Source organism: Coregonus clupeaformis, chromosome 7 (genome assembly GCF_020615455.1).
Source record: "Coregonus clupeaformis isolate EN_2021a chromosome 7, ASM2061545v1, whole genome shotgun sequence".
In the NCBI taxonomy this organism is placed as follows: Eukaryota; Metazoa; Chordata; class Actinopteri; order Salmoniformes; family Salmonidae; genus Coregonus; species Coregonus clupeaformis.
In genome coordinates, this window is record NC_059198.1 from 22,045,356 (window position 1) to 22,070,124 (window position 24,769).

Consider the following 24,769-nt stretch of genomic DNA (forward strand, 5'->3'; position numbering starts at 1 on the left):
TTGGGGGACACACGTGATCTTACAACAGGATCCTGCTCCCTCATTTCTGCCGTGAGCTTTAGATTCCTCTGGACCTGAGACATACAGCATCTCTGGAACGACACACACAGGTAAAAATAACCAGACTCTTCTCATTACAACCAGGCACAGAGATGTTTGAATGTGTTGAATAGACTGGTGTTGTTGTTGTAGTTGTTTTTAGTATTTGTACAGTTTTGAGTTAGTAGTTTATAGTGTAGTTTATAGTGTAGTTTAAAGTGTAGTTTAAAGTGTAGTTTAGGGTGTCGTTTAGGGTGTCATTTATGGTGTAGTTTAGAGTGTAGTTCAGGGTGTTTATCAGTAAACTCTGGGCTATGCGTCTAATATGTATGTTTATTCTGTGTTTGTGTTTTCAGAAGTCAGGATGAAGTTGCTGGTTCAGCTTAGAATTCTCTTCCTCTGTCTCATCGCCTGTAAACTCACTGGTGAGTCTCTCCTCCTCCATTAAATTGATGCTGCACATAACAGTCTCTTTCTCAGCAGTGTTGTCTTACTAACTCTTACTAATCATCAGAAACCTCTGGGACACCCTCAGTTATATTATATTCTGCTTGCTCTTCGGGGGTTTAGGCCGGGGTTGATGTTAAACATTTTACGTAAAATCTATTAGTAAATAGTGCTATATGTGTAATTCATATTAAAGTGCCATAATAAGTACGCAGTATTGAAGTTAACTGACTCATATGGCAGATAACTATGACTAACTGGTGTATTCAGTAAGGACAGATTGCTGCATTCATAAGGTGAGGTCTGCTTTGAGTCCTGCATGTGTACAAAGAGCAATGTGTGTGTGTGTGTGTGTGTGTGTGTGTGTGTGTGTGTGTGTGTGTGTGTGTGTGTGTGTGTGTGTGTGTGTGTGTGTGTGTAAACCCAGTGAGGAATAATATTTGAGGAGGAAGGAAGTTTCTTAAGGTATCCCAGAGTCCTCAGAGGAGGGGCTAATTTTTCCGGACTCTCAATCGAGTCTTTGTGTGTGGAATAATTGGAACGATTCAGAATACTAAACTCCATCTCTCCCATCTCTCTCCCTCTCCCTCTTACAGATGCCAGAGCCTTCACCCCTGAAGGAGGTAAAATAGGGACACACTCACACACACCTCTATATACACACAGACCTTCTGTAGCATGTACTGATAGGCTCTACTTGATTATTATATTATGTAGACTTCCTTGGGGTTGTCAGTCAGTGAGTGATGTGATTTGTTTCTGTCTGTGTCTGTAGTTCCATACGACGAGCCCCCGGCAGTCCCCTACTGGCCTTACACCACCTCAGACTTCTGGCACTACGTAGAGTACTTCAGGTCTATTGGAGCCTACAACCACATCAACGAAATGGCCCGGGCCTTCTATGCTCACCAACACTTGGGAGACACACTTGGATATGAGACCAACGAGGGACACGAACACTGAGGAGAGAGAGGAGACGGGAGAGAGGGAGGGAGGGTAGAGAGAGAATAGAGAGGGAGGGAGGGTAGAGAGAGAATAGAGAGGATGGGAGAGGGTCAGGAAGGGAGAAGAGAGGGGGAGAATGAGGAGAGGGGGATGGACGGAGGGAAAGAGGCCCCATAAGGATATGTAATATTGTATATTGAAATGCATTTTAAAAATATGAGGTTATATAAACAAACATATTTTAACTTATCATGAAATATATTAATGTGTCTCACACAACTGAAAAAACATATGAATTCCAACGGATATAACGGCTATAATATAAAACGTTACATAAATGTAATGTGCAATATCAATAAAATTGGACCAGAAATTTGATCTCATTGTCATCATTTACCATATTTTATGTGGATCTTGGAAGGATTGAAAAGTAATAGGGATTTTGTGTGAGGAAGTTATAGGTTTTCCATCCTTCGGTATGTAACTCCTTTCATCACCCATCATCATCATGTACCATGTTTTACCTAAGTCTGTAGCTATACCTGGCTATCTTCTGTAGCCTACCTTCGCTTCAATCTGTACACCCAAACCACCGTTGGTTCCTTGTGTAAGTCAAGCGCATTATACTGTTATCAAAGCAGGAAGTGGTGTTACACGGAAAAGGGTCCGGTTTCTATTGTTTACGTTGATAGAAAACAGCTAGCTAGCTAATATTCATTACGATACCTAGTCAGAAACAGAAATGATAATGAAACCAGCGGTGGACGAGATGTTCCCTGAAGGCGCCGGACCTTATTTGGATCTAGACGAGGTTAGTAAGTTAATCATCAGGCGACACGAGAGACCTAGCCTAGCTACAACTTCAACGCTAACCTAGCCACCAGCTAGTTAACGTTAGTGACTCGGATAGAAAAAACGCTGTCGTGTTCAACACACAGTTGTTGGGAACTTGCTACTACTAACGTTAGCTAGCTATATGTAGTAAATCTAGGTAGTTATGCATTTTGTCAGAGAGAGGCTAGAAACGTGTATAACTGTAGTACAGAGTGCATGGCGGGCGCTAGATTTGCAATATCGTCTATGCTTGATGCAATCTCTATTGCACTCCACACTGCCCTTTCCCACCTGGACAAGAGGAACACCTATGTGAGAATGCTATTCATTGACTACAGCTCAGCGTTCAACACCATAGTGCCCTCAAAGCCCATCCCTAAGCTAAGGACCCTGGGACTAAACACCTCCCTCTGCAACAGGATCCTGGACTTCCTGACGGGCCGCCCCCAGGTGGTAAGGGTAGGTAACAACACATCTGCCACGCTGATCCCCTCAGGGGTGCGTGCTCAGTCCCCTCCTGTACTCCCTGTTCACCCATGACTGCATGGCCAGGCACGACTCCAACACCATCATTAAGTTTGCCGACGACACAACAGTGGTAGGCCTGATCACCGACAACGATGAGACAGCCTATAGGGAGGAGGTCAGAGACCTGGCCGTGTGGTACCAGGATAACAACCTCTCCCTCAACGTGCTCAAGACAAAGGAGATGATTGTGGACTACAGGAAATAAAAGAGGACTGAGTACGCCCCCATTCTCATCGACAGGGCTGTAGTGGAACAGGTTGAGAGCTTCAAGTTCCTTGGTGTCCACATCACCAACAAACTATCATGGTCCAAACACACCAAGACAGTCGTGAAGAAGGCACGACAAAGCATATTCCCCCTCATGAGACTGAAAAGATTTGGCATGGGTCCTCAGATCCTCAAAAAGTTATACAGCTGTACCATCGAGAGCATCCTGACTGGTTGCATCAGTATGGCAACTGCTCGGCCTCCGACCGCAAGGCACTACAGAGGGTAGTGCGTACGGCCCAGTTCATCACTGGGGCCAAGCTTCCTGCCATCCAGGACCTCTATACCAGGTGGTGTCAGAGGAAGGCCCTAAAAATTATCAAAGACTCCAGCCACCCTAGTCATAGACTGTTCTCTCTGCTACCGCACAGCAAGCGGTACCGGAGCGCCAAGTCTAGGTCCAAAAGGCTTCTTAACAGCTTCTACCCCCAAGCCATAAGACTCCTGAACAGCTAATCATGGCTACCCGGACTATTTGCATTGCCCCCCCCCCACCCACCCCACCTCAAACCCCTCTTTTACGCTGCTGCTACTCTGTTTATTTTTTATGCATAGTCACATTAACTCTACCCACATGTACATATTACCTCAATTACCTCGACTAACCGGTGCCCCCGCACATTGATTCTGTACCGGTACCCCCTGTATATAACCTCCCTACTGTTATTTTATTATACTGCTGCTCTTTAATTATTTGCTATTTTAATTTTTTCTTAAACTGCATTGTTAGTTATGGGCTTGTAAGTAAGCATTTCACTGTAATGTTTACACCTGTTGTATTCGGCGCATGTGGCAAATACAATTTGATTTGATGTGCAACGCATTAGCCCTTGATCATGACTCTCTGTTCCATTACATTACAAATACGAGTCATTGGACGAAGGCGTCTTCTGTACGAGGGTAGTTTGTTAAGAGCGGTGATGCTCGGTCTGAATATTAACACGCATCGCTTGCGGTACGGTTTTGGAAGCATAAGGACCTTATCTTTCATATAAAAAATAAAGGTTACATTGATACACACCTTTATAGGGTTAGTGTTCCCACACAGCCATATATTCATCTTACAGCGCTTGTTTACGGAAAACAGATGGAATGACGGGTGACCACCTGTGCAAATTAGCTATCTAGCGTGCTCCGAACACCTGTGTGTAAGCCTAACTCAGGAAGTGTAGCAGAAGTGTAGTTTCATCAGAAGGAGGCACCCATAGCTGTATGGATCAGTGCAAACCTGCTACAGTAAGTGCATATTTTATTTGAAGGATTCTATCTCGCTGATGAAAGATAAGGACCATATGTTTCGAAAGCCGAATTGCAAGTGATGATTATTGACGTTTCTAAACGTAAAACACAGTGTCGGGATTGTAGTTCACATGAGCCAGTCGTGGGCGAAGCTGAGGGCTGAAAACTGTAGGGAGAAGGCAGAATGCTGACTAGAGTTTTTCGAGAACTAGATGTGCATGCCCAGTAATACACTCACGGACCGGCTCGTACATAAAGCATCGTCCATTCAGACTGCAAAGGCATAATTTCCATTCTTAACTAGTTTTAATGGCGAGAAGACAGAAAACTCTAGGCAGCATTCTGCCTTCTCCCTACAGTTTTCAGCCCTCAGCTTTGCCAACGAATGAAGGATGCTTTATGTACGAGCCAGTCCACGGGGGACACGAGTGTATTACCGGGAATGCACATCAACACAGACAGTTTTTTGACCTAAATTGTCACCTTTTTGTCTGTAGAGTGAACTGTCTTTGATTTCTAGCTCATGTGTTTTCTTTACATTGATAAATGGGTTACATTGTTATAAAACTGTTTCTGTGTGTGCGTGTGTCTGTTCTTCAGGCAGGGGGCAGCAGCGGTCTGCTCATGGACCTGGCAGCAAATGAGAAAGCAGTGCACTCAGACTTCTTCAACGGTCAGACAGACACACAAATAACACATACAGTGGGGGAAAAAATTATTTAGTCAGCCACCAATTGTGCAAGTTCTCCCACTTAAAAAGATGAGAGAGGCCTGTAATGTTCATCATAGGTACACGTCAACTATGACAGACAAAATGAGATTTTTTTTCTCCAGAAAATCACATTGTAGGATTTTTTATGAATTTATTTGCAAATTATGGTGGAAAATAAGTATTTGGTCAATAACAAAAGTTTCTCAATACTTTTTTATATACCCTTTGTTGGCAATGACACAGGTCAAACGTTTTCTGTAAGTCTTCACAAGGTTTTCACACACTGTTGCTGGTATTTTGGCCCATTCCTCCATGCAGATCTCCTCTAGAGCAGTGATGTTTTGGGGCTGTCGCTGGGCAACACAGACTTTAAACTCTCTCCAAAGATTTTCTATGGGGTTGAGATCTGGAGACTGGCTAGGCCACTCCAGGTCCTTGAAATGCTTCTTACGAAGCCACTCCTTCGTTGCCCGGGCGGTGTGTTTGGGATCATTGTCATGCTGAAAGACCCAGCCACGTTTCATCTTCAATGCCCTTGCTGATGGAAGGAGGTTTTCACTCAAAATCTCACGGTACATGGCCCCATTCATTCTTTCCTTTACACGGATCAGTCGTCCTGGTCCCTTTGCAGAAAAAACAGCCCCAAAGCATGATGTTTCCACCCCCATGCTTCACAGTAGGTATGGTGTTCTTTGGATGCAACTCAGCATTATTTGTCCTCCAAACACGGCGAGTTGAGTTTTTACCAAAAAGTTCTATTTTGGTTTCATCTGACCATATGACATTCTCCCAATCCTCTTCTGGATCATCCAAATGCACTCTAGCAAACTTCAGACGGGCCTGGACATGTACTGGCTTAAGCAGGGGGACACGTCTGGCACTGCAGGATTTGAGTCCCTGGCGGCGTAGTGTGTTACTGATGGTAGGCTTTGTTACTTTGGTCCCAGCTCTCTGCAGGTCATTCACTAGGTCCCCCCGTGTGGTTCTGGGATTTTTGCTCACCGTTCTTGTGATCATTTTGACCCTACGGGTGAGATCTTGTGTGGAGCCCCAGATCGAGGGAGATTATCAGTGGTCTTGTATGTCTTCCATTTCCTAATAATTGCTCCCACAGTTGATTTCTTCAAACCAAGCTGCTTACCTATTGCAGATTCAGTCTTCCCAGCCTGGTGCAGGTCTACAATTTTGTTTCTGGTGTCCTTTGACAGCTCTTTGGTCTTGGCCATAGTGGAGTTTGGAGTGTGACTGTTTGAGGTTGTGGACAGGTGTCTTTTATACTGATAACAAGTTCAAACAGGTGCCATTAATACAGGTAACGAGTGGAGGACAGAGGAGCCTCTTAAAGAAGAAGTTACAGGTCTGTGAGAGCCAGAAATCTTGCTTGTTTGTAGGTGACCAAATACTTATTTTCCACCATAATTTGCAAATAAATTCATTAAAAATCCTACAATGTGATTTTCTGGATTTTTTTTCCTCAATTTGTCTGTCATAGTTGACATGTACCTATGATGAAAATTACAGGCCTCTCTCATCTTTTTAAGTGGGAGAACTTGCACAATTGGTGGCTGACTAAATACTTTTCCCCCCCACTGTATATACAGTGAGCACCATAGTTCATTGGACAGTGACCTTTTTTTGTGTTATTTTGGTTCTGTACTCTAGCACTTTGAGTTTGAAAGGATACAATGACAATGAGGGTGAAGTGCAGACTGTCAGCTTTAATTTGAGGGTATTTTCATACATATTGGATGAACCGTTTAGAAATGACAATTTTAAGGTACTACAAGTATTTGTTAAATTGGCTTCACAGATGTGTGTCGTTAGGCAGGTGTATTCATTTGTGTTGTTAGTGAATGCAGGAGAGCTGTTGATGAATAGTATTGATTCTAGACTTTGCTATTGCCTTTGGAGGTTGTTGTTGGGGTGTGACAACATGAGGAAGACAGCAGTGTCGATGCAAATGAAGCTGGCCGTCATAAGGCTCAGAAATGAAAATCAATCAATCAGGAACATTGCAAAAACCCTGGCCATGCCCAAGTCAACAGTTTGGTTCATCATTAACAAGAAAAAAACTACCGGTGAACTCAACTACAGGAGGCTCTCCTGTAGCTCAGTTGGTAGAGCATGGCGCTTGCAACGCCAGGGTTGTGGGTTCGATTCCCACAGGGGGCCAGTATGAAAAATTTATGCACTCACTAACTGTAAGTCGCTCTGGATAAGAGCGTCTGCTAAATGACTAAAATGTAAAATGTAAATGTAATGTCAAAAGACCCGGTAGACCGAGGAAGACCACTGTAGTGGATGACCGGAGAATACTCTCTATGGTGAAGAAAACCCCCCTGACAACAGCCCAACAGATCAAAAACACTCTCCTGGATGCAGGTGTAGATGTGTCAAAGTCTACCATACGTAGAAGACTACACTAGCAGGACTACAGAGGGTACACTACAAGATGCAAACCACTGATAAGCCTGAAGAACAGAAAGGCGAGATTACAGTTTGCTAAAAAGCACCTAAAAGAGCCCCAAGAGTTCTGGAAAAAAGTATTGTGGACAGATGAGACAAAGATTAACACATACCAGAGTGATGGAAAGAGGAAAGTGTGAAAAAAAGAAAAAAAAGAAATGCCCATGATTCAAAGCATACCACCTCATCCGTGAAACATGGTGGAGGGGGTGTTATGGCTTGGGCCTGTATGTCTGCCAGTGGAACAGGTTCTCTTGTCTTCATCGATGATGTGACTGCGGCAGGTAGCTTAGTGGTTAAGAGCGTTGTGCCAGTAACCGAAAGGTCGCTGGTTCTAATCCCCGAGCCGACTAGGTGAAAAATCTGTCGATGTGCCCTTGAGCAAGGCACTTAACCCTAATTGCTCCTGTAAGTCGCTCTGGATAAGAGCGTCTGCTAAATGACCAATTATTTATTTATTATTTACTGCAGACAGAAGTAGAACAATGAATTCTGAAGTCTACAGAAATATTTTATCTGCTCAGATAAAACCAAATGCCTCCAAACTCATTGGATGGCACTTCATCATGCAACATGACAATGACCCTAAGCATACTGCTAGAGCAACAAATGGGTTTTTGATGGCCAAAAAGTGGAAAATCCTTGACTGGCCGAGTCAATCACCGGATCTGAATCCAATTGAACATGCATTTTACATGCTGAAGAGGAGACTGAAGGCAATAAGTCTCCGAAACAAGCAGGAACTGAAGATGGCTGCAGTACAGGCCTGGCAGAGCATCACCAGGGAAGATACCCAGCGTCTGGTGATGTCAATGCATTGCATGCAAAGGATATGCGACCAAATATTAACAATGATTACTTTATTCTACATTATGTTAAACTGTCCAATGTTTTTTGATGCCCGAAAATGGGGGGGGACCATGTACAAAAGCTTCTATAATTTCTAAACGGTTCATCCAATATGTATGAAAATACCCTCAAATTAAAGCTGACAGTCTGCACTTCACCCTCATTGTCATTGTATCCTTTCAAACTCAAAGTGCTAGAGTACAGAACCAAAATAACAAAGAAATGGTCACTGTCCAATGAATTATGGTGCTCACTGTATATCACACACACACACGGTAGAGGATAGGCGGGCTGGATGCTAGACTAGAGCAGTGTTTCTCAAACCTATCCTTGAGTACCCCATTTCACTTATTTGTTATATTCCAGTACTAGCATGATTTAAACTAATCGAGTGCTGATGAGTAGTTGACCAGTTGAATCAGGTGTGCTGGTGCTGGAATAGATAAAATAAGTGGAATGGTTGGGGGAAACACTGGGCTAGACTGGGTAGAGAAGGATCTAGGGGGCTAGGGAGGGTGTTCTGTGTGTGTTTGCTTTGCCAACAGGGCCGTCTCACAGAAACTAACATGTCTTTTCCCTGTAAACCTCAATTTACAACACACACCACACGATGTAGCTAATGTGTTTTCCATCTGGCAGTGTTAGCCACAGGACAAACAGTTTATGGCTCAGCAACACATGACCTAGAAACTGATCATTAAAAAGAGGAGAGGAGAGGAGAGAAGGAATAGTTAAAGGGATACTTTGGGATTTTGGCAAATGAGGCCCTTTATCTACATCCCCAGAGTCAGATGAACTTGTGGATACCATTTTTATGTCTCTGCGTGCAGATTGAAGGAAGTTGCTATTAGCGCTAGCGCAATTGCTAACTAGCATGTTAACATATACCCATAGACTTGTATTCATTGTGCTAACACTAGTTAGCATTGGCTCGCAAAACTACCTCTAACTTTCTTCATACTGTATACAGAGACATAAAAATGGTATCCACAAGTTCATCCGACTCTGGGGAAGTATCCCTTTAACTATTCCTTCTCTCCTCTCCTCTCCTCTCCTCTCCTCTCCTCTCCTCTCTATATACTGTATACAGAGACATATCCCAAAGTATCCCTTTAACTATTCCTTCTCTCCTCCCCTCTCCTCTCTATATACTGTATACAGAGACATATCCCAAAGTATCCCTTTAACTATTCCTTCTCTCCTCTCCTCTCTATATACTGTATACAGAGACATATCCCAAAGTATCCCTTTAACTATTCCTTCTCTCCTCTCCTCTCTATATACTGTATACAGAGACATATCCCAAAGTATCCCTTTAAAGGAAGATGTAAAAGGTAGGACTAGGCAAAGGAGGAGGAGAGGAGAGGAGAGGGGGAGTAGAGAGAAGAGGAGAGGAGAGGGGGAGTAGAGAGAAGAGGAGAGGAGAGGGGCAGTAGAGAGAAGAGGAGAGGAGAGGGGGAGTAGAGAGAAGAGGAGAGGAGAGGGGCACTAGAGAGAAGAGGAGAGTAGGGAAAGGATAGGAGGAATGTCAGGAGGAGATGAGACAGGTAAGTAGGAAAAGGAGGAGAGGAGAGGGGGAGTAGGAAAAGGAGGAGAGGAGAGGGGGATGATAAAGTGGTTTATGGTTCCTGTTAGACTGAAACTCAGCAGGACACCTAGCCAGCCTGCCGCTTTGAACACACAAACACACTCACACACACCACGTATCACACAGGCACTCACGCACACCCAGCAGAAAAACACATTCCCCTGTGTTTCTGTGGTGTCAGTGATTTTGCCTTTGAGTGGTTGTAGTTCCCGTAAAGCAGCAATCACAGTTGTTAACACCAAACCTCTCCTATCCTTAGGGAACCTAAAGTCCTGAGGCATTACACACCAAATACTGACCTACAGTACTACTGCATGACCTGTTATGAATCGTACTACATACTGGACTACTATTTTAGGATGTTTTCAAACTTCAGCATGCATATACTGTATCATGTCACTCAGCAGATAGGAGCTGTCAATCAAATCAGAAACTCACTGATGTGTTCTCTCTGTCTCTTCCCCATCTGTGTCTCTCTCGGTCTCTCTCTCTCGGTCTTTCTCTCTCTCTCTCTCTCTCTCTCTCTCTGTCTTTCCCTCTGTCTATCTGTATGTCTGTCTACCTGTCTCTCTGTCTCTCAGACTTTGAGGATCTGTTTGATGAGGAGGACCTGCAGTGAATGAGGAAGACCCTATATACCCATGATCACCTGTGTGTGTGTGTGTGTGTGTGTTTTGTGTGTGTGTGTGTGTGAGAGAGACATTACAATCGTAAGAACTGTGAAACCAGAACCATTTTCATGGTGGAAGTGCTTTTGAAGAACCCCACCTCATTTCCACTGTGTTTGTTAAATAAAGCCTTTTCTAAAAAGCAGGTGTATGTGAATTCTGTGGATCCCATGCATTCCATAGATGGGCTAAATTATCAGTGTGGGTTTTGAGCCGTCATGTTTCAATGTGCTGCGGCAGGCAGACAGGTCTGTAGGCGCTGAGAAACACCTGTTAGTGAAGAAATAATTACATATGCCATAACATCACATGCTCACACATACCTATAATATTTATATACAACATCCCCAGCTAACATGACCACTACACAGATGGCTATTGTACAGCAACACTACAAATCATGTAGAGCAGTGGTATTCAAAGTCGGGGTCACGGGGGAACTGCAGTAGGGTTGGCAAAATGTATATATATATATACACACAGTGCCTTCGGAAAGTACTCAGACCCCTAGACTTTTTCCACATTTTGTTATGTTACAGCCTTATTCTGAAATTGATTAAATTAAAAATGTTCCTCATCAATCCACCCACAATACCCCATAATGACAAAGTGAAAACAGGTTAAAAAAAAATTTGGCACATAAAAAAACAAAAAAAAACTGATCATTAAAAAGAGGAGAGGAGAGGAGAGAAGGAATAGTTAAAGGGATACTTTGGGATTTTGGCAAATGAGGCCCTTTATCTACATCCCCAGAGTCAGATGAACTTGTGGATACCATTTTTATGTCTCTGCGTGCAGATTGAAATACCTTATTTACATAAGTATTCAGACCCTTTGCAATGAGACTCGAAATTGAGCTCAGGTGCATCCTGTTTCTATTGATCATCCTTGAGATGTTTCCACAACTTGATTGGAGTCCACCTGTGGTAAATTCAATTGATTGGACATGATTTGGAAAGGCACACACACCTGTCTATAGAAGGTCCCGCAGTTGACAGTGCATGTCAGAGCAAAAACCAAGCCATGAGGTCGAAGGAATTGTCTGTAGAGCTCAGAGACAGGATTGTGTCGAGGCAGTAGGGTACCAAAAAATTCGGCAACATTGAAGGTCCCGAAGAATACAGTGGCCTCCATCATTCTTAAATGGAAGAAGTTTGGAACCACCAAGACACTTCCTAGAGCTGGCCGCCCGGCCAAACTGAGCAATTGGGGGAGAAGGGCCTTGGTCAGGGAGGTGACCAAGAACCCGATGGTCACTCTGACAGAGCTCTAGAGTTCCTCTGTGGAGATGGGAGAACTTTCCAGAAGGACAACCATCTCTGCAGCACTCCACCAATCAGGCTTTATGGTAGAGCGCCAGACAGAAGCCACATGACAGCCCACTTGGAGTGTATATATATTTTTTGTTGGTATTTTACCCCCAATTTTTGTGGTATCCAATTGGTAGTTACAGTCTTGTCCCATCGCTGCAACTCCCGTACGGACACGGGAGAGGCAAAGGTCGAGAGTCGCGCGTCCTCCGAAACAGAACCCAACCGAGCCGCACTGCTTATTGACACAGTGCCCGCTTAACCCTGAAGCCAGCCGCACCAATGTGTCGGAGGAAACACCGTACACCTGGCGTCCGAGTCAGTGTGCACTGCGGCCGGCCCGCCACAGGAGTCGCTAGTGCGCGATGGGACAAGAACATCCCTGCCGGCCAAACCCTACCCTACCCTACCCTGGGCCAATTGTGTGCCGCCCCATGGGTCTCCCGGTCGCGGCTGGCTGCGACAGAGCCTGGACTCGAACCAGGATCTCTAGTGGCACAGCTAGCACTGCGATGCAGTGCCTTAGACCACTGCTCCACTCGGGAGGCCTAGCCCACTTGGCAGCATCATGCTGTGGGGATGTTTTTCAGCGGCAGGGACTGGGAGACTAGTCAGGATCGAGAGAAAGATGAACAGAGCAGAGTACAGAGAGATCCTTGATGAAAACCTGCGCCAGAGCACTCAGGACCTCAGACTAGGGCGAAAGTTCACCTTCCAACAGGACAACGACCCTAAGCACACAGCCAAGACAATGCAGGAGTGGCTTCAGAACAAGTCTCTGAATGTCCTTGAGTGGCCCAGCCAGACCCAGGACTTGAACCCGATCGAACATCTCTGGAGAGACCTGAAAATAGCTGTGCAGTGACGCTCCCCATCCAACCTGACAGAGCTTGAGAGGATCTGCAGAGAAGAATGGGAGAAATTCCCCAAATACAGCTGTGCCAAGCTTGTAGGTTCATACCCAAGAAGACTCAAGGCTGTAATCGCTGCCAAAAGTACTTCAACAAAGTACTGAGTAAAGGGTCTGAATACTTATGTAAATGTGATATTTCCGTTTTTTATTTTTAAAACATTTGCAAAAATGTCTAAAAACCAGTTTTCGCTTTGTCATTATGGGGTATTGTGTGTAGATTGATGAGGGGAAAAAAACTATTTAATCAATTTTAGAATAAGGCTGTAGTGTAACAAAGTGGAAAAAGTGAAGGGGTCTGAATACTTTCCAAATGCTCTGTGTGTGTGTGTATATATACAGTATATATACTGTATATATTTTTTTTGGGGGGGACAAAACATTTAGAGTACAGATTATTGTATGGGACAATAAACGATTTTGAGAAAGATAATTAGAAAAATAAAATGTTAATGTATTTATTGGTTTATTTTCATTTTCATAATAGATGAAAATGCACTGAATTGAAGGTTATTTGTTGATGTAAAAATAAAGATTTACCGATTTTAAGGTTGTGATTTAGATTTGGAGTGGGATAGGGTTACAAGATATTCTTGGGGAAAAAATGGGGTCCCCAGAAATTCTGGTGGAAAAATGGGGTCCCCACTGAAAAAGTTTTAATACCACTGATGTAGAGGGTGGTATAAAGGCCATTCGTAATCCAATTCCAAATTTGCCTTGAGGCCACAGGTATCTGATGCCGCAGTCAGACGAGCTTCCAAAGCAACCACAGAACAGGGAATCCATAGCTCCGATAGTGAAAAAACATTTCATTTCCAAACAAAAGGTAATTTCATAGGCTATATTCCATCGATGATCAAAGTCAAAGCGATCAGATTTAAACTGTAGACAAAAGGTATAGACTAGTAGCAGCTTTCTTAGTTCTAAGTCTTGGCATAGCGGTCAAAAAACTGTAAGTTACCGCCATACCTGAGGCCTAGTAGACCCATACTGCTAAAAACCTAAATAGCTAATGGGAAGGGGAACATGGGGAAAAAAGGGATGTGCCCAGGAAAGGCTCCATAATGCTTTTAAATACCCATGATAACCATAATAGAAAAACCAAAAACAGGAGTTCATCAACCATACTCCATAATTCATAATGAAATATTTATACTTATAATCAATAATACAATTATTCTAAATGGCGAAAACAATAAATATAGCACAAATAAAGAAAATGTTAATTTGGCTCCAACAGGTGGCAAAATAGTTTTCACATTTGGCAAAGGGTGTATTCATTACTGTACAGTGTAGCAAAATGTTTCACAGCAGAACACGATTTCATATTGGATAAGTTCAGGTAGTCACTCCCCATTTCAGCCTGTTAGCTTCAGTTTTGTTCCTAGTGAATACGACCCTGATGTAAGGATCTTTGTTATAATGTATACTATTATTATACCAATATTGACCACTACTGAGAAAGGCGCTGAACACACAGGGATTTTGTATCTGTAAATGTTTTTTCATAAAGTTCATAAGTTGCCGGATAACAAAGAGGAGAGCTATCTGTGATATTTCTACAACTTTCTCCATCGTTTTACATACATAAGTTGAAACTGAAATCAAAAGCCACTGTAAGCAAGTAGGACCTGTGTGTGTGTGTGTGTGTTGGTCTCTGTAGCGATAGTTCGATCTTGGCCTTGGGATTGAACAGCTCTTCAGTGTCCGGATTCTCTCCCTCTGGAGCCGCACTCACACACATCTACGCCTGTGGTATTCGGCGCATGTCACAAATAAAAATGTATTAGTTTAGCATTCATGTTTGTGTGTGTAAACCCTCTGTAACAGGGCAGATGTGTCTGAACAGTAGAACTAAGGAGGAAACTGTAGATTATGAAATTCCTGTTGGTTAGACCAGCTGTCAGTGTGTGTGCCAACAGGGCTGTCTAACAGTAGCTAACAGGCAGGGTTTTGGGCCTTCCAAAATGGGGTTCTGGGAAGTGCTTATGTGGCACCTTTACCCCCCTTCCCCCTTCATTATTTCCTCTGTTTTACCATGTTGCGCTCTCTCTCTCTCTCTCTCTCTCTCTCTCTCTCTCTCTCTCTCTCTCTCTCTCTCTCTCTCTCTCTCTCTCTCTCTCTCTCTCTCTGCCTCTCTCTCTCTCTCTCTCTGTCTCTCTCTCTCTGTCTCCTCTCTCTCTCTCTCTCTCTCTCTCTGTCTCTCTCTCTCTCTCTCTCTCTCTCTCTCTCTCTCTCTCTCTCTCTCTCCGTATGTCTGTCTATCTGTCTCTCTCTCCCTCTGTTTCTGTCTGTCTGTCTCTCACTCGCTCTTTCCCTCTGTCTGTCTCTCTCTCGCTCTCTCTCTCTCTCTGTGTCTCTCTCTCTCTCTCTCTCTCTCTCTCTCTCTCTCTCTGTCTCTCTCTCTCTCTCTCTCTCTCTCTCGTATGTCTGTCTATCTGTCTCTCTCTCCCTCTGTTTCTGTCTGTCTGTCTCTCACTCGCTCTTTCCCTCTGTCTGTCTCTCTCTCGCTCTCTCTCTCTCTCTGTCTGTCTCTCCCTCTGTCTCTCTCTCGCTCTCTCTCTCTCCCTGTCTGTCTCTCTCTCTCTGTCTCACTCTCTCTCTCCCTCAGTCTCTGTCTCTCTCTCTGTCTCTCCCTCTGTCTGTCTGTCTGTCTCTCTCTCTCTGTCTCACTCTCTCTGTCATCTGCTTCTTTCTCTCTCACTGTAATTACGTAGTCTCTGATTGGTCAGGTGGCTGAGCGGACAGCAGCCAATAGCAGCTCTGGTAGCAATGCCCCTCGATCCTCTGGGAAGGTGTGTGTGTACGTGTGTGTGTGTTAATGATTAGGGGTCCGTTTAAAACCAGACGGAACCATTTGTGGGGACACAGTCTGTCAGTAGGGCCAGAGGGACAGGGTGCGCCAGGAGACTCACACACTTGAACATCCAGCCTCTGAACCGAACCGGGCCAGGCAGCTTCGTCTGATACAGCCTCTTCTCAAGATCCAACAGAGAAAATCAACTACACACACTACAGGTAAGACAACAACAGGGGTTCAAGGGATCGGTTGTTTGGTGACACCTTAAATATTACATATTGATCAAAACTGACATGATGTCTGTTAGGTTGGTGAGTCCATCTCTTCAGTATGAGATTAGATGGTTCTGATCAACAGAGAGATGGGGACCTAGGTCAGGATTAAGTTCAGTTCGAGGTTGGGTTTAAGTCCAGTTTAAAGTCAAGGTTAGAAGGTTTAAGTGCTCTGCCTCTGAAACACCTGTAGCCTGTGTAGGAGAGTCAACCAGCAGAGCAGCCTAAACCCCCTGCAGACAGAACACCCTCTGAGGCTGCAGTTTAGACGGGTGGAAGCAGACCCACTGGTGGGTGATGGATGTAGCCTGGAGACATTGTCTTGCTTGCCACAAGAAAAAATAAAACATCTAAAGAGTGATTTAGCCTGACCAGTGCACTGGGTAAAGGCAGCACTTTATTTGACAGTAAGTCGTTTTTACAGTGGTATTTACACGTTTTTTACCTGAAATTGTCTATAGGAGCGGTGGAGGCCATGGCTGGAGGGAGGAGAGCATCGTTCTCCGGTGTGCTCACTGTTTCTCTGCTAGCTACCATACTGCTGCCTGGTGAGTCACATGCATGCATGCACCATCAATCAAACAAAGAGGTTAAGGTCAGGATGGATGAAGGACTTTGTGATGGATGGAGTTTGTGATGGATGGAGTTTGTGATGGCTGGGGTCCTGTGTGGCTCAGTTGGTAGAGCATGGTGCTTGCAACGCCAGGGTTGTGGGTTCGATTCGCACCGGGGACCAGTATGGGGGGAAAGTACGAAAATGTATGAACTCACTAATGTAAATCGCTTTGGATAAGAGCGTCTGCTACATGACTTAAATGTGAATATTGATTCTCGACCTCGCCTGTCTGCCTCTGATAAGGACCTGTTATTATAACATGAAGTAATTTATGTAACTGCCTTAGAGCAACTGCCTCCAACCCAGGTGTTTCTGGTTATGTGTTGACATGATTGACAGTTCCCCTCAGGGGTACTCTTTACTGAATCTCCTCTTTCCTCTAAAACTGTCTCTCAAACAGACCCATAATCCTAACCTTAACTAACCCGTCATGTATTTACAAGGAGGGAGGGAGAGGAGAGGAGAGGGAGGGAATTTGGGTGTGTTCTTTCAGCGTTACAACTCTTGTAAAAGCTTATTACCTGTCAGCATCAGAGTCCCGCTCTCTCCTTGCTCCTGCACCCCCTCCCTCCATCCTGTAAAGACTGTTTTCCAGATGTTCCAGTCTTTTACTGGCTCCTTAAATATAATACAGCAGATACATTGAGACAGCAACATTTACTCTATCTCTTTCTTCCCTCTTCTCTCTCTTCTCTTTCTCGCTCCCTCTTTTTTCCCCCTTCTCTATCGCTCTCTCTCTCTCTACCTCCATCCCTCTCTGTCCTTCCCTCTGAAAACTGTTCACACCTTTTCCCTGTGGAGATGAAAGAGCAAGCATGCAGAGCTGTGTACTGTTTCCTACACACACACACATACACACACACACACACACACACACACACACACACAGTCTTGTACAGCTAACCTTGTGGACACACACAATTCAGTCACATTCAAAATCCTATTTTCCCTAATCCCCAACCCTAAACCTAACCCTAACCCGTACTCTTACCCTAACCTTAACCCAAAAACCTAACCCTAAACCTAACCCTAGCTCCTAACCCTAAAACGAACCCTAGCACCTTGTGGGGACTAACAAAATGTCCCCAGTTGGTCAAATGTTTGTTTGTTTTCTATTCTTGTGGGGACTTCACACACACACACACACACACACACAGCTCTGTGAGGTAGCTGGCCCAGTAGGGTCCACTGTTACTGGCTCACCTATAAAATCTACAAAGAGCCGTAGTCACCGAACCTCCAGGCAAGGCACTGGCAATTACCCTTGCTCTGTAAACCTGTGTGTGTGCGTTTAATCGCACAAATTTCCACACAGTGTGTTATTAGTGTATGTAAGCGTTTTGGGGGTCTGCAGCTGACACTGGCAACATCTGGCTCTGACTGTGTGTGTGTTGTTTGTGTTCTCAGAATTCCTGTTGGCGGGGCCAGTGGTTCAGAAGCTCAAAGGAGATGGTAAATATGTGACTACCTAACAAACACACTTTACATACACAACAATGTTTGATGCTTGATGTCTCGCCAGTAGGGGATGCCACTGAGGAGACAGCGGTTGCCATGGCGTTGCCAAGGAGGCTTGTCCGTAACCGTAGAAACATCAGCTGGTACAAGCAACACTCAGACTTCTGGAGCTGGTACAAATACTTCACCGACAATGGAAACACGGAGGCAGTGAGTACACTCGGAGGAGTTTGGGGGGTTATCTGTGCATGGTCCCAAACCTGGTCCCAAGAGGCCAACACTAACTAACCACCGACCTTCAGAGTTGAGTATCATCTACTTAGAGAATAAAAGGGATATTATGTTTGAGAATGACATGGGAACCTAGGGGAACACCGCAGGTATCTCTCTTCATGTTCTTGCTTATTTCCTGGCTTTTGCTTTCATCTTTATGAACCTCGTATATACCTGGTCCTTTTCTTTAATACCTCATACCTCTAACCTCATATACCTCTAACCACAAACCTCTAACCTCATACCTCTAACCTCATATACCTCTAACCTCATATACCTCTAACCATAAACCTCTAACCTCATACCTCTAACCACAAACACCTCTAACCTCATATACCTCTAACCACAAACCTCTAACCTCATATACCTCTAACCTCATACCTCTAACCTCATATACCTCTAACCACAAACACCTCTAACCTCATACACCTCTAACCTCATATACCTCTAACCTCATATACCTCTAACCTCATATACCTGTGGTCCTCTGTAGCTCAGCTGGTAGAGCACGGCGCTTGAAACGCCAAGGTAGTGGGTTCGATCCCCCGGGACCACCCATACACAAAAATGTATGCACGCATGACTGTAAGTCGCTTTGGATAAAAGCGTCTGCTAAATGGCATATTATTATTATATTACCTCTAACCTCATATACCTCTAACCTCATATACCTCTAACCTCATATACCTCTAACCTCATATACCTCTAACCTCATATACCTCTAACCACAAACCTCTAACCTCATATACCTCTAACCTCATATACCTCTAACCACAAATACCTCTAACCTCATATACCTCTAACCACAAACCTCTAACCACAAAGACCTCTAACCTCAAAGACCTCTAACCACAAAGACCTCTAACCTCATATACCTCTAACCTCATATACCTCTAACCTCATATACCTCTAACCACAAACCTCTAACCTCATATACCTCTAACCACAAACACCTCTAACCTCATATACCTCTAACCTCATATACCTCTAACCTCATATACCTCTAACCTCATATACCTCTAACCTCATATACCTCTAACCTCATATACCTCTAACCTCATATACCTCTAACCTCATATACCTCTATCCTCATATACCTCTAACCTCATATACCTCTAACCTCATATACCTCTAACCTCATATACCTCTAACCTCATATACCTCTAACCTCATATACCTCTAACCTCATACCTCTATCCTCATATACCTCTATCCTCATATACCTCTAACCTCATATACCTCTAACCTCATATACCTCTATCCTCATATACCTCTAACCTCATATACCTCTAACCTCATATACCTCTAACCTCATATACCTCTAACCTCATATACCTCTCCATCCCCATTACTCTTTTTTTCTTTCTCTCCTCCCTCCCTCAGGTCCAGGAGCTGGACAGGGTCTACCTGGCCTACCTCCAGAATAAGAACCGTGCTGAGGGCCGTCGCTCCTACAAGGCCTACCTGGGCCACCTAGGGGACATCTACAAGGCCTGCGCTGACTCAGAGGACCCAAACTGTGTGGCCTCTGCAACCAACCGGCCCAAACCTGAACCCAAGACCCCTCCCAAGCCCATCCCCGCACCTGTCAAGGCTTGTGACCCCTATAGGTTAGTCATGTTAATTTATATCCGTGTTAAATCATTTTATGCTCATGAAATGAATCTAATCTCATCTCTTGTGTAGGGACCCGTATTGTCTCTATGCTGCCATGGCACATGCCAAGAGCCAGCCTCCACCTGCCCCCGCCCCGGTCAAGGCGCCAGCCCCCCTGTATGCGCGTTCCCCTGTGGCTGTTAAAGACCCTCATTCTGGGTACTACTACTACTCCCCTGCCGTGCAGTCCTTCCTCTCCAAGGTACAGTATTACTACACCAGTACTGCTACTACTGTATTACTACACCAGTACTGCTACTACTGTATTACTACACCAGTACTGCTACTACTGTATTACTACACCAGTACTGCTACTACTGTATTACTACACCAGTACTGCTACTACTGTATTACTACACCAGTACTGCTACTACTGTATTACTATACCAGTACTGCTACTACTGTATTACTATACCAGTTCTACTACTACTGTATTAGTACACCAGTACTGGTTCTACTGTATTACTACACCAGTACTGCTACTACTGTACTGCTGTAAATTAACGTAGTCATTGTTGTTTTTATTCTCATCAAGGAGCAGAAGGCGGAGCTGCTGCGTATCTGTTCAGCGGAGGACGTGGAGTGTCTCCAGTTCCACCTGAGAGCTGCTTTCGGCTACAAGCCATCTGCTGGGCCCCTGCCCTCCTACGCCCACCTGGGCTGTGACCCGAAAGACCCCGCCTGTAAACCCCAGCTGGTCCAGAAAGCCCCCTCTGGCCTCTTCCTCCTTTACCCCAACTGTGACCCCAGAGACCCTCGCTGTGCCTACGCTGCATCGCTACAGGTAAGACTATTATTATCATTATCATCGTCATTATTATTATGATTATATCATTTTACTATCATGATCATGATTGTCCATCCGTCCCCAGGCACCCCGTGCCCCTGCACCCCCTGCCCCGGCCGGTCCTGGTTCCTGCAACCCTCTGTTTGAAGACGGCTGTAACCCTCTCACCGCCACAAAGTTTGCCACGGCACCGGAGGAGTTCAATGACGAACACAAAGATGAACCCGCCGCAATGCGCGCCGCACCCCCAGCCCCTGAGCAACGCAGTGACCCATTCACTATGTACAGGGATGCTTATGCTAACACTAACGGTAACCGCCAAGCCAGTGCTCCCAGCGCTCCAGCTAGTGACCCATACGCCATGTACCGCCAAGCCAGTGTTACCAGCGCTCCAGCTAGCGACCCATATGCCATGTACCGCCAAGCTATTGCTAACGCTCAAGCTAATGACCCAAACACCATGTACAAGCAGGCTAATGCTAATGCTAATACTTACGATCCCTTTGCAATGTTCCGTGAAGCCGCCGCCTCCATGCACAGACGTACCCACCCCTCCCTCCAGCAGCAAGCCCCCGCCCCCCCTCCCCGCTATGAGGAATCCCCCCAGGAGGATCGCCACCCGCTGGGCCCCCGAGGAAAGACCAAGGAGGGCTACGAATGCTACATCGGCTACGACCAGGAGTGCTACCCAATAACCAGCGCAGAGCCGCGTTCCGGTGCCCACCGTAACACCGCCTACCCTGCTGAGCCCTACGAGCCGCATCTCAACGCTGATGGATCACGGAACGGAGTCGTGGAGCCTTCCGACCCCAACTGTGACCCGGAGTACGACACCAACTGTCGCCTGCGCCGTTACCAACCCCAGGAGGAGCTGCTGCCATACGCCAACGCCCAGGCTGAACACCAGGGGCAGCCAGAGCCCAGCCAGGGCCACAGTTACAGCCAGGGAGAGCCAGAGAGAGACAGCGATTCAGAGTCAGAGCCATACCAGAGTGGCCAGGAGGAGGCCTACGGGGCTTATCCCCCTCCCTCGCAGGGGCTGTCGTACGGGTCCTACCCCTCACCCCAGCGGGGAATGCCCAGCTTCCAGGACATGCTGAGAGGATACGGAGATCAGTACCCTGAACAGGACGACCACAGAGCATACGCTGCTGACTACAGCAAAAAATAAATAAATACACACACACTGCATACACAAAGAACACACTACATATGCCATCAAGACTACAACAACAAAAACTAACCAACACACCAGCTTAAACGGGAGCAGATGACGTGGTACACTATTTAATACAAAATAATAATAGAAGACTGATTGAAGTCTGACACACACACACACACACACACACACACACACACACACACACACACACACACACACACACACACACACACACACACACACACACACACACACACACACACACACACACACACACACACACACACACACACACACACACACACACACACACACACACAGGCACACGCACACACACAGTAAAGTGCCCTTAGCAGTAGGAGTTTCTCTCCACTAGATGTTTTTAGATGTTTTATCTGGCAGTTTGTTAGCTTTTATTGATTGATTGATTGACAATAATTGACAATTGATTGATCCCCTCCTTATTTAATACATTCTCGCAGCTCCGCTTGGCTTCTGTAGCTACAAACCTCACATGCTTTTTGTGTTTGTTTTGTTCATGATGTATTATGTAAAAAAAAAAAAAACTCCACATTGAATGTTTTAAATAAAAGCTTTGAAAAACGTGTATTTTACTCTTTGTGTCCATGTTCTCGACCGCTATTGGCCATCAATGGTAATGTTCTCTACTGACCCCTATAGGCTAACAGTGGTAATGTTCGCGACTGACCCCTGTAGGCCAACAGTGGTAATATGATTTACTGACCCCTGTAGGCCAACAGTGGTAATATGATTTACTGACCCCTGTAGGCCAACAGTGGTAATATGATTTACTGACCCCTGTAGGCCAACAGTGGTAATATGATTTACTGACCCCTGTAGGCCAACAGTGGTAATATGATTTACTGACCCCTGTAGGCCAACAGTGGTAATATGATTTACATTTACATTTTAGTCATTTAGCAGACGCTCTTATCCAGAGCGACTTACAGTTAGTGAATGCATACATTTATTTTATTTATTTTTTCCTACCCCCTGTGGGAATCGAACCCACAACCCTGGCGTTACAAACACCATGCTCTATCAACTGAGCTACATCCCTGCCGGCCATTCCTCCCCCTACCCTGGACGACGCTGGGCCAATTGCGCGCCGCCCCATGGGTCTCCCGGTCGCGCCGGCAACGACAGAGCCTGGATTCGAACCAGGATCTCTAGTGGCACAGCTAGCACTGCGATGCAGAGCCTTAGACCACTGCGCCACTCGGGAGACATTTACTGACCCCTGTAGGCCAACAGGGGTAATATTATCTACTGACGCCAATAGGCCAACAGTGGTCATCTACTGACCCCTGTAGGCTAACCAACAAGCTCTCATAGTCTCACGTTAGAATTAGACGATGGGAGGGAGGATGGGAGGGAGGGAGGATGGGAGGAAGGGAGGCTGGGAGGGAGGGAGGGAGGCAGGGAGGGAGGGAGGGAGGGAGGATGGGAGGGGGAGGAAACGAAAAGTGGGAAAGAGAGCGGGGGAAAACGTGATAAAGAGCAAAAGGGACAAGGGAGAAACAGAAAGTACAGAGAGAGAGCAGTTCTAGTTACTTTTAATATTTAATACAGCTTCTCTCAGAGAACAAAAAGTAGTGAGAGATGGAGGATAGGGAGAGAGATGGGGATAGGGAGAGAGATGGAGGATAGGGAGAGAGATGGGGGATAGGGAGAGATGGAGGATAGGGAGAGAGATGGAGGATAGGGAGAGAGATGGAGGATAGGGAGAGAGATGGGGGATAGGGAGAGATGGAGGATAGGGAGAGAGATGGAGGATAGGGAGAGATGGAGGATAGGGAGAGAGATGGGGGATAGGGAGAGATGGAGGATAGGGAGAGAGATGGAGGATAGGGAGAGAGATGGAGGATAGGGAGAGAGATGGGGATAGGGAGAGATGGAGGATAGGGAGAGAGATGGGGATAGGGAGAGATGGAGGATAGGAGAGAGATGGAGGATAGGGAGAGAGATGGGGATAGGGAGAGATGGAGGATAGGGAGAGAGATGGAGGATAGGGAGAGAGATGGGGATAGGGAGAGATGGAGGATAGGGAGAGAGATGGAGGATAGGGAGAGATGGGAGGATAGGGAGAGATGGAGGATAGGGAGAGATGGAGGATAGGGAGAGAGATGGAGGATAGGGAGAGATGGAGGATAGGGAGAGATGGAGGATAGGGAGAGAGATGGAGGATAGGAGAGAGATGGGGGATAGGGAGAGAGATGGAGGATAGGGAGAGAGATGGAGGATAGGGAGAGAGATGGAGTAGGAGATGGAGGATAGGAGAGAGATGGGGATAGGGAGAGAGATGGAGGATAGGAGAGATGGAGGATAGATAGGAGAGAGATGGGGATAGGGAGAGAGATGGGGGATAGGGAGAGAGATGGAGGATAGGGAGAGAGATGGAGGATAGGGAGAGATGGAGGATAGGGAGAGAGATGGGGATAGGGAGAGAGATGGAGGATAGGGAGAGATGGAGGATAGAGAGAGAGATGGGGATAGGGAGAGAGATGGGGATAGGAGAGATGGAGGAGAGAGATGGAGGATAGGGAGAGATGGAGGATAGGGAGAGATGGAGGATAGGGAGAGATGGAGTGATAGGAGAGATGGAGGATAGGGAGAGAGATGGAGGATAGAGAGATGGAGGATAGGGAGAGAGATGGGGATAGGGAGAGAGATGGAGGATAGGGAGAGAGATGGAGGATAGGAGAGATGGAGGATAGGAGAGAGATGGAGGATAGGAGATGGAGGATAGAGAGATGGGAGGATAGGGAGAGAGATGAGGATAGGGGAGAGATGGTGAGATAGGGAGAGAGATGGAGGATAGGGAGAGAATGGAGGATAGGGAGAGATGGGGGATAGGAGAGATGGAGGATAGGAGAGAGATGGAGGATAGGGAGAGATGGAGGATAGTGATAGAGAGATGGA

At 45.6% G+C, this 24,769-nt stretch overlaps 3 protein-coding genes across 4 annotated transcripts; all 3 read left to right on the plus strand.

The window, feature by feature from the left end:
• On the plus strand, positions 1 to 1,498 carry LOC121570471 (otospiralin-like). The gene is made up of 4 exons (XM_045221617.1): positions 1 to 110; positions 396 to 464; positions 1,083 to 1,109; positions 1,262 to 1,498. The coding sequence occupies exons 2-4, from the start codon at positions 404 to 406 to the stop codon at positions 1,447 to 1,449; spliced, it is 276 nt and encodes a 91-aa protein (XP_045077552.1). The 5' UTR covers positions 1 to 110; positions 396 to 403; the 3' UTR covers positions 1,450 to 1,498.
• A 543-nt stretch (positions 1,499 to 2,041) lies between these two features.
• LOC121570470 (COP9 signalosome complex subunit 9-like) lies at positions 2,042 to 10,724 on the plus strand. Its single transcript, XM_041881933.2, has 3 exons — positions 2,042 to 2,242; positions 4,900 to 4,972; positions 10,496 to 10,724. The coding sequence occupies exons 1-3, from the start codon at positions 2,174 to 2,176 to the stop codon at positions 10,531 to 10,533; spliced, it is 180 nt and encodes a 59-aa protein (XP_041737867.1). The 5' UTR covers positions 2,042 to 2,173; the 3' UTR covers positions 10,534 to 10,724.
• Positions 10,725 to 15,646: 4,922 nt separating this feature from the next.
• On the plus strand, positions 15,647 to 22,018 carry LOC121569278. Of its 2 annotated transcripts, none has more exons than XM_045221619.1 (8): positions 15,647 to 15,820; positions 16,336 to 16,422; positions 17,898 to 17,942; positions 18,016 to 18,158; positions 19,605 to 19,831; positions 19,908 to 20,079; positions 20,413 to 20,661; positions 20,750 to 22,018. In XM_045221619.1, the coding sequence occupies exons 2-8, from the start codon at positions 16,350 to 16,352 to the stop codon at positions 21,833 to 21,835; spliced, it is 1,995 nt and encodes a 664-aa protein (XP_045077554.1). In that variant the 5' UTR covers positions 15,647 to 15,820; positions 16,336 to 16,349; the 3' UTR covers positions 21,836 to 22,018. The 2 variants fall into 2 exon arrangements, with proteins under 2 accessions (XP_045077554.1, XP_045077553.1); XM_045221618.1 differs by having other exon boundaries at positions 15,648 to 15,820; positions 18,013 to 18,158.
• Positions 22,019 to 24,769: the final 2,751 nt, after the last annotated feature.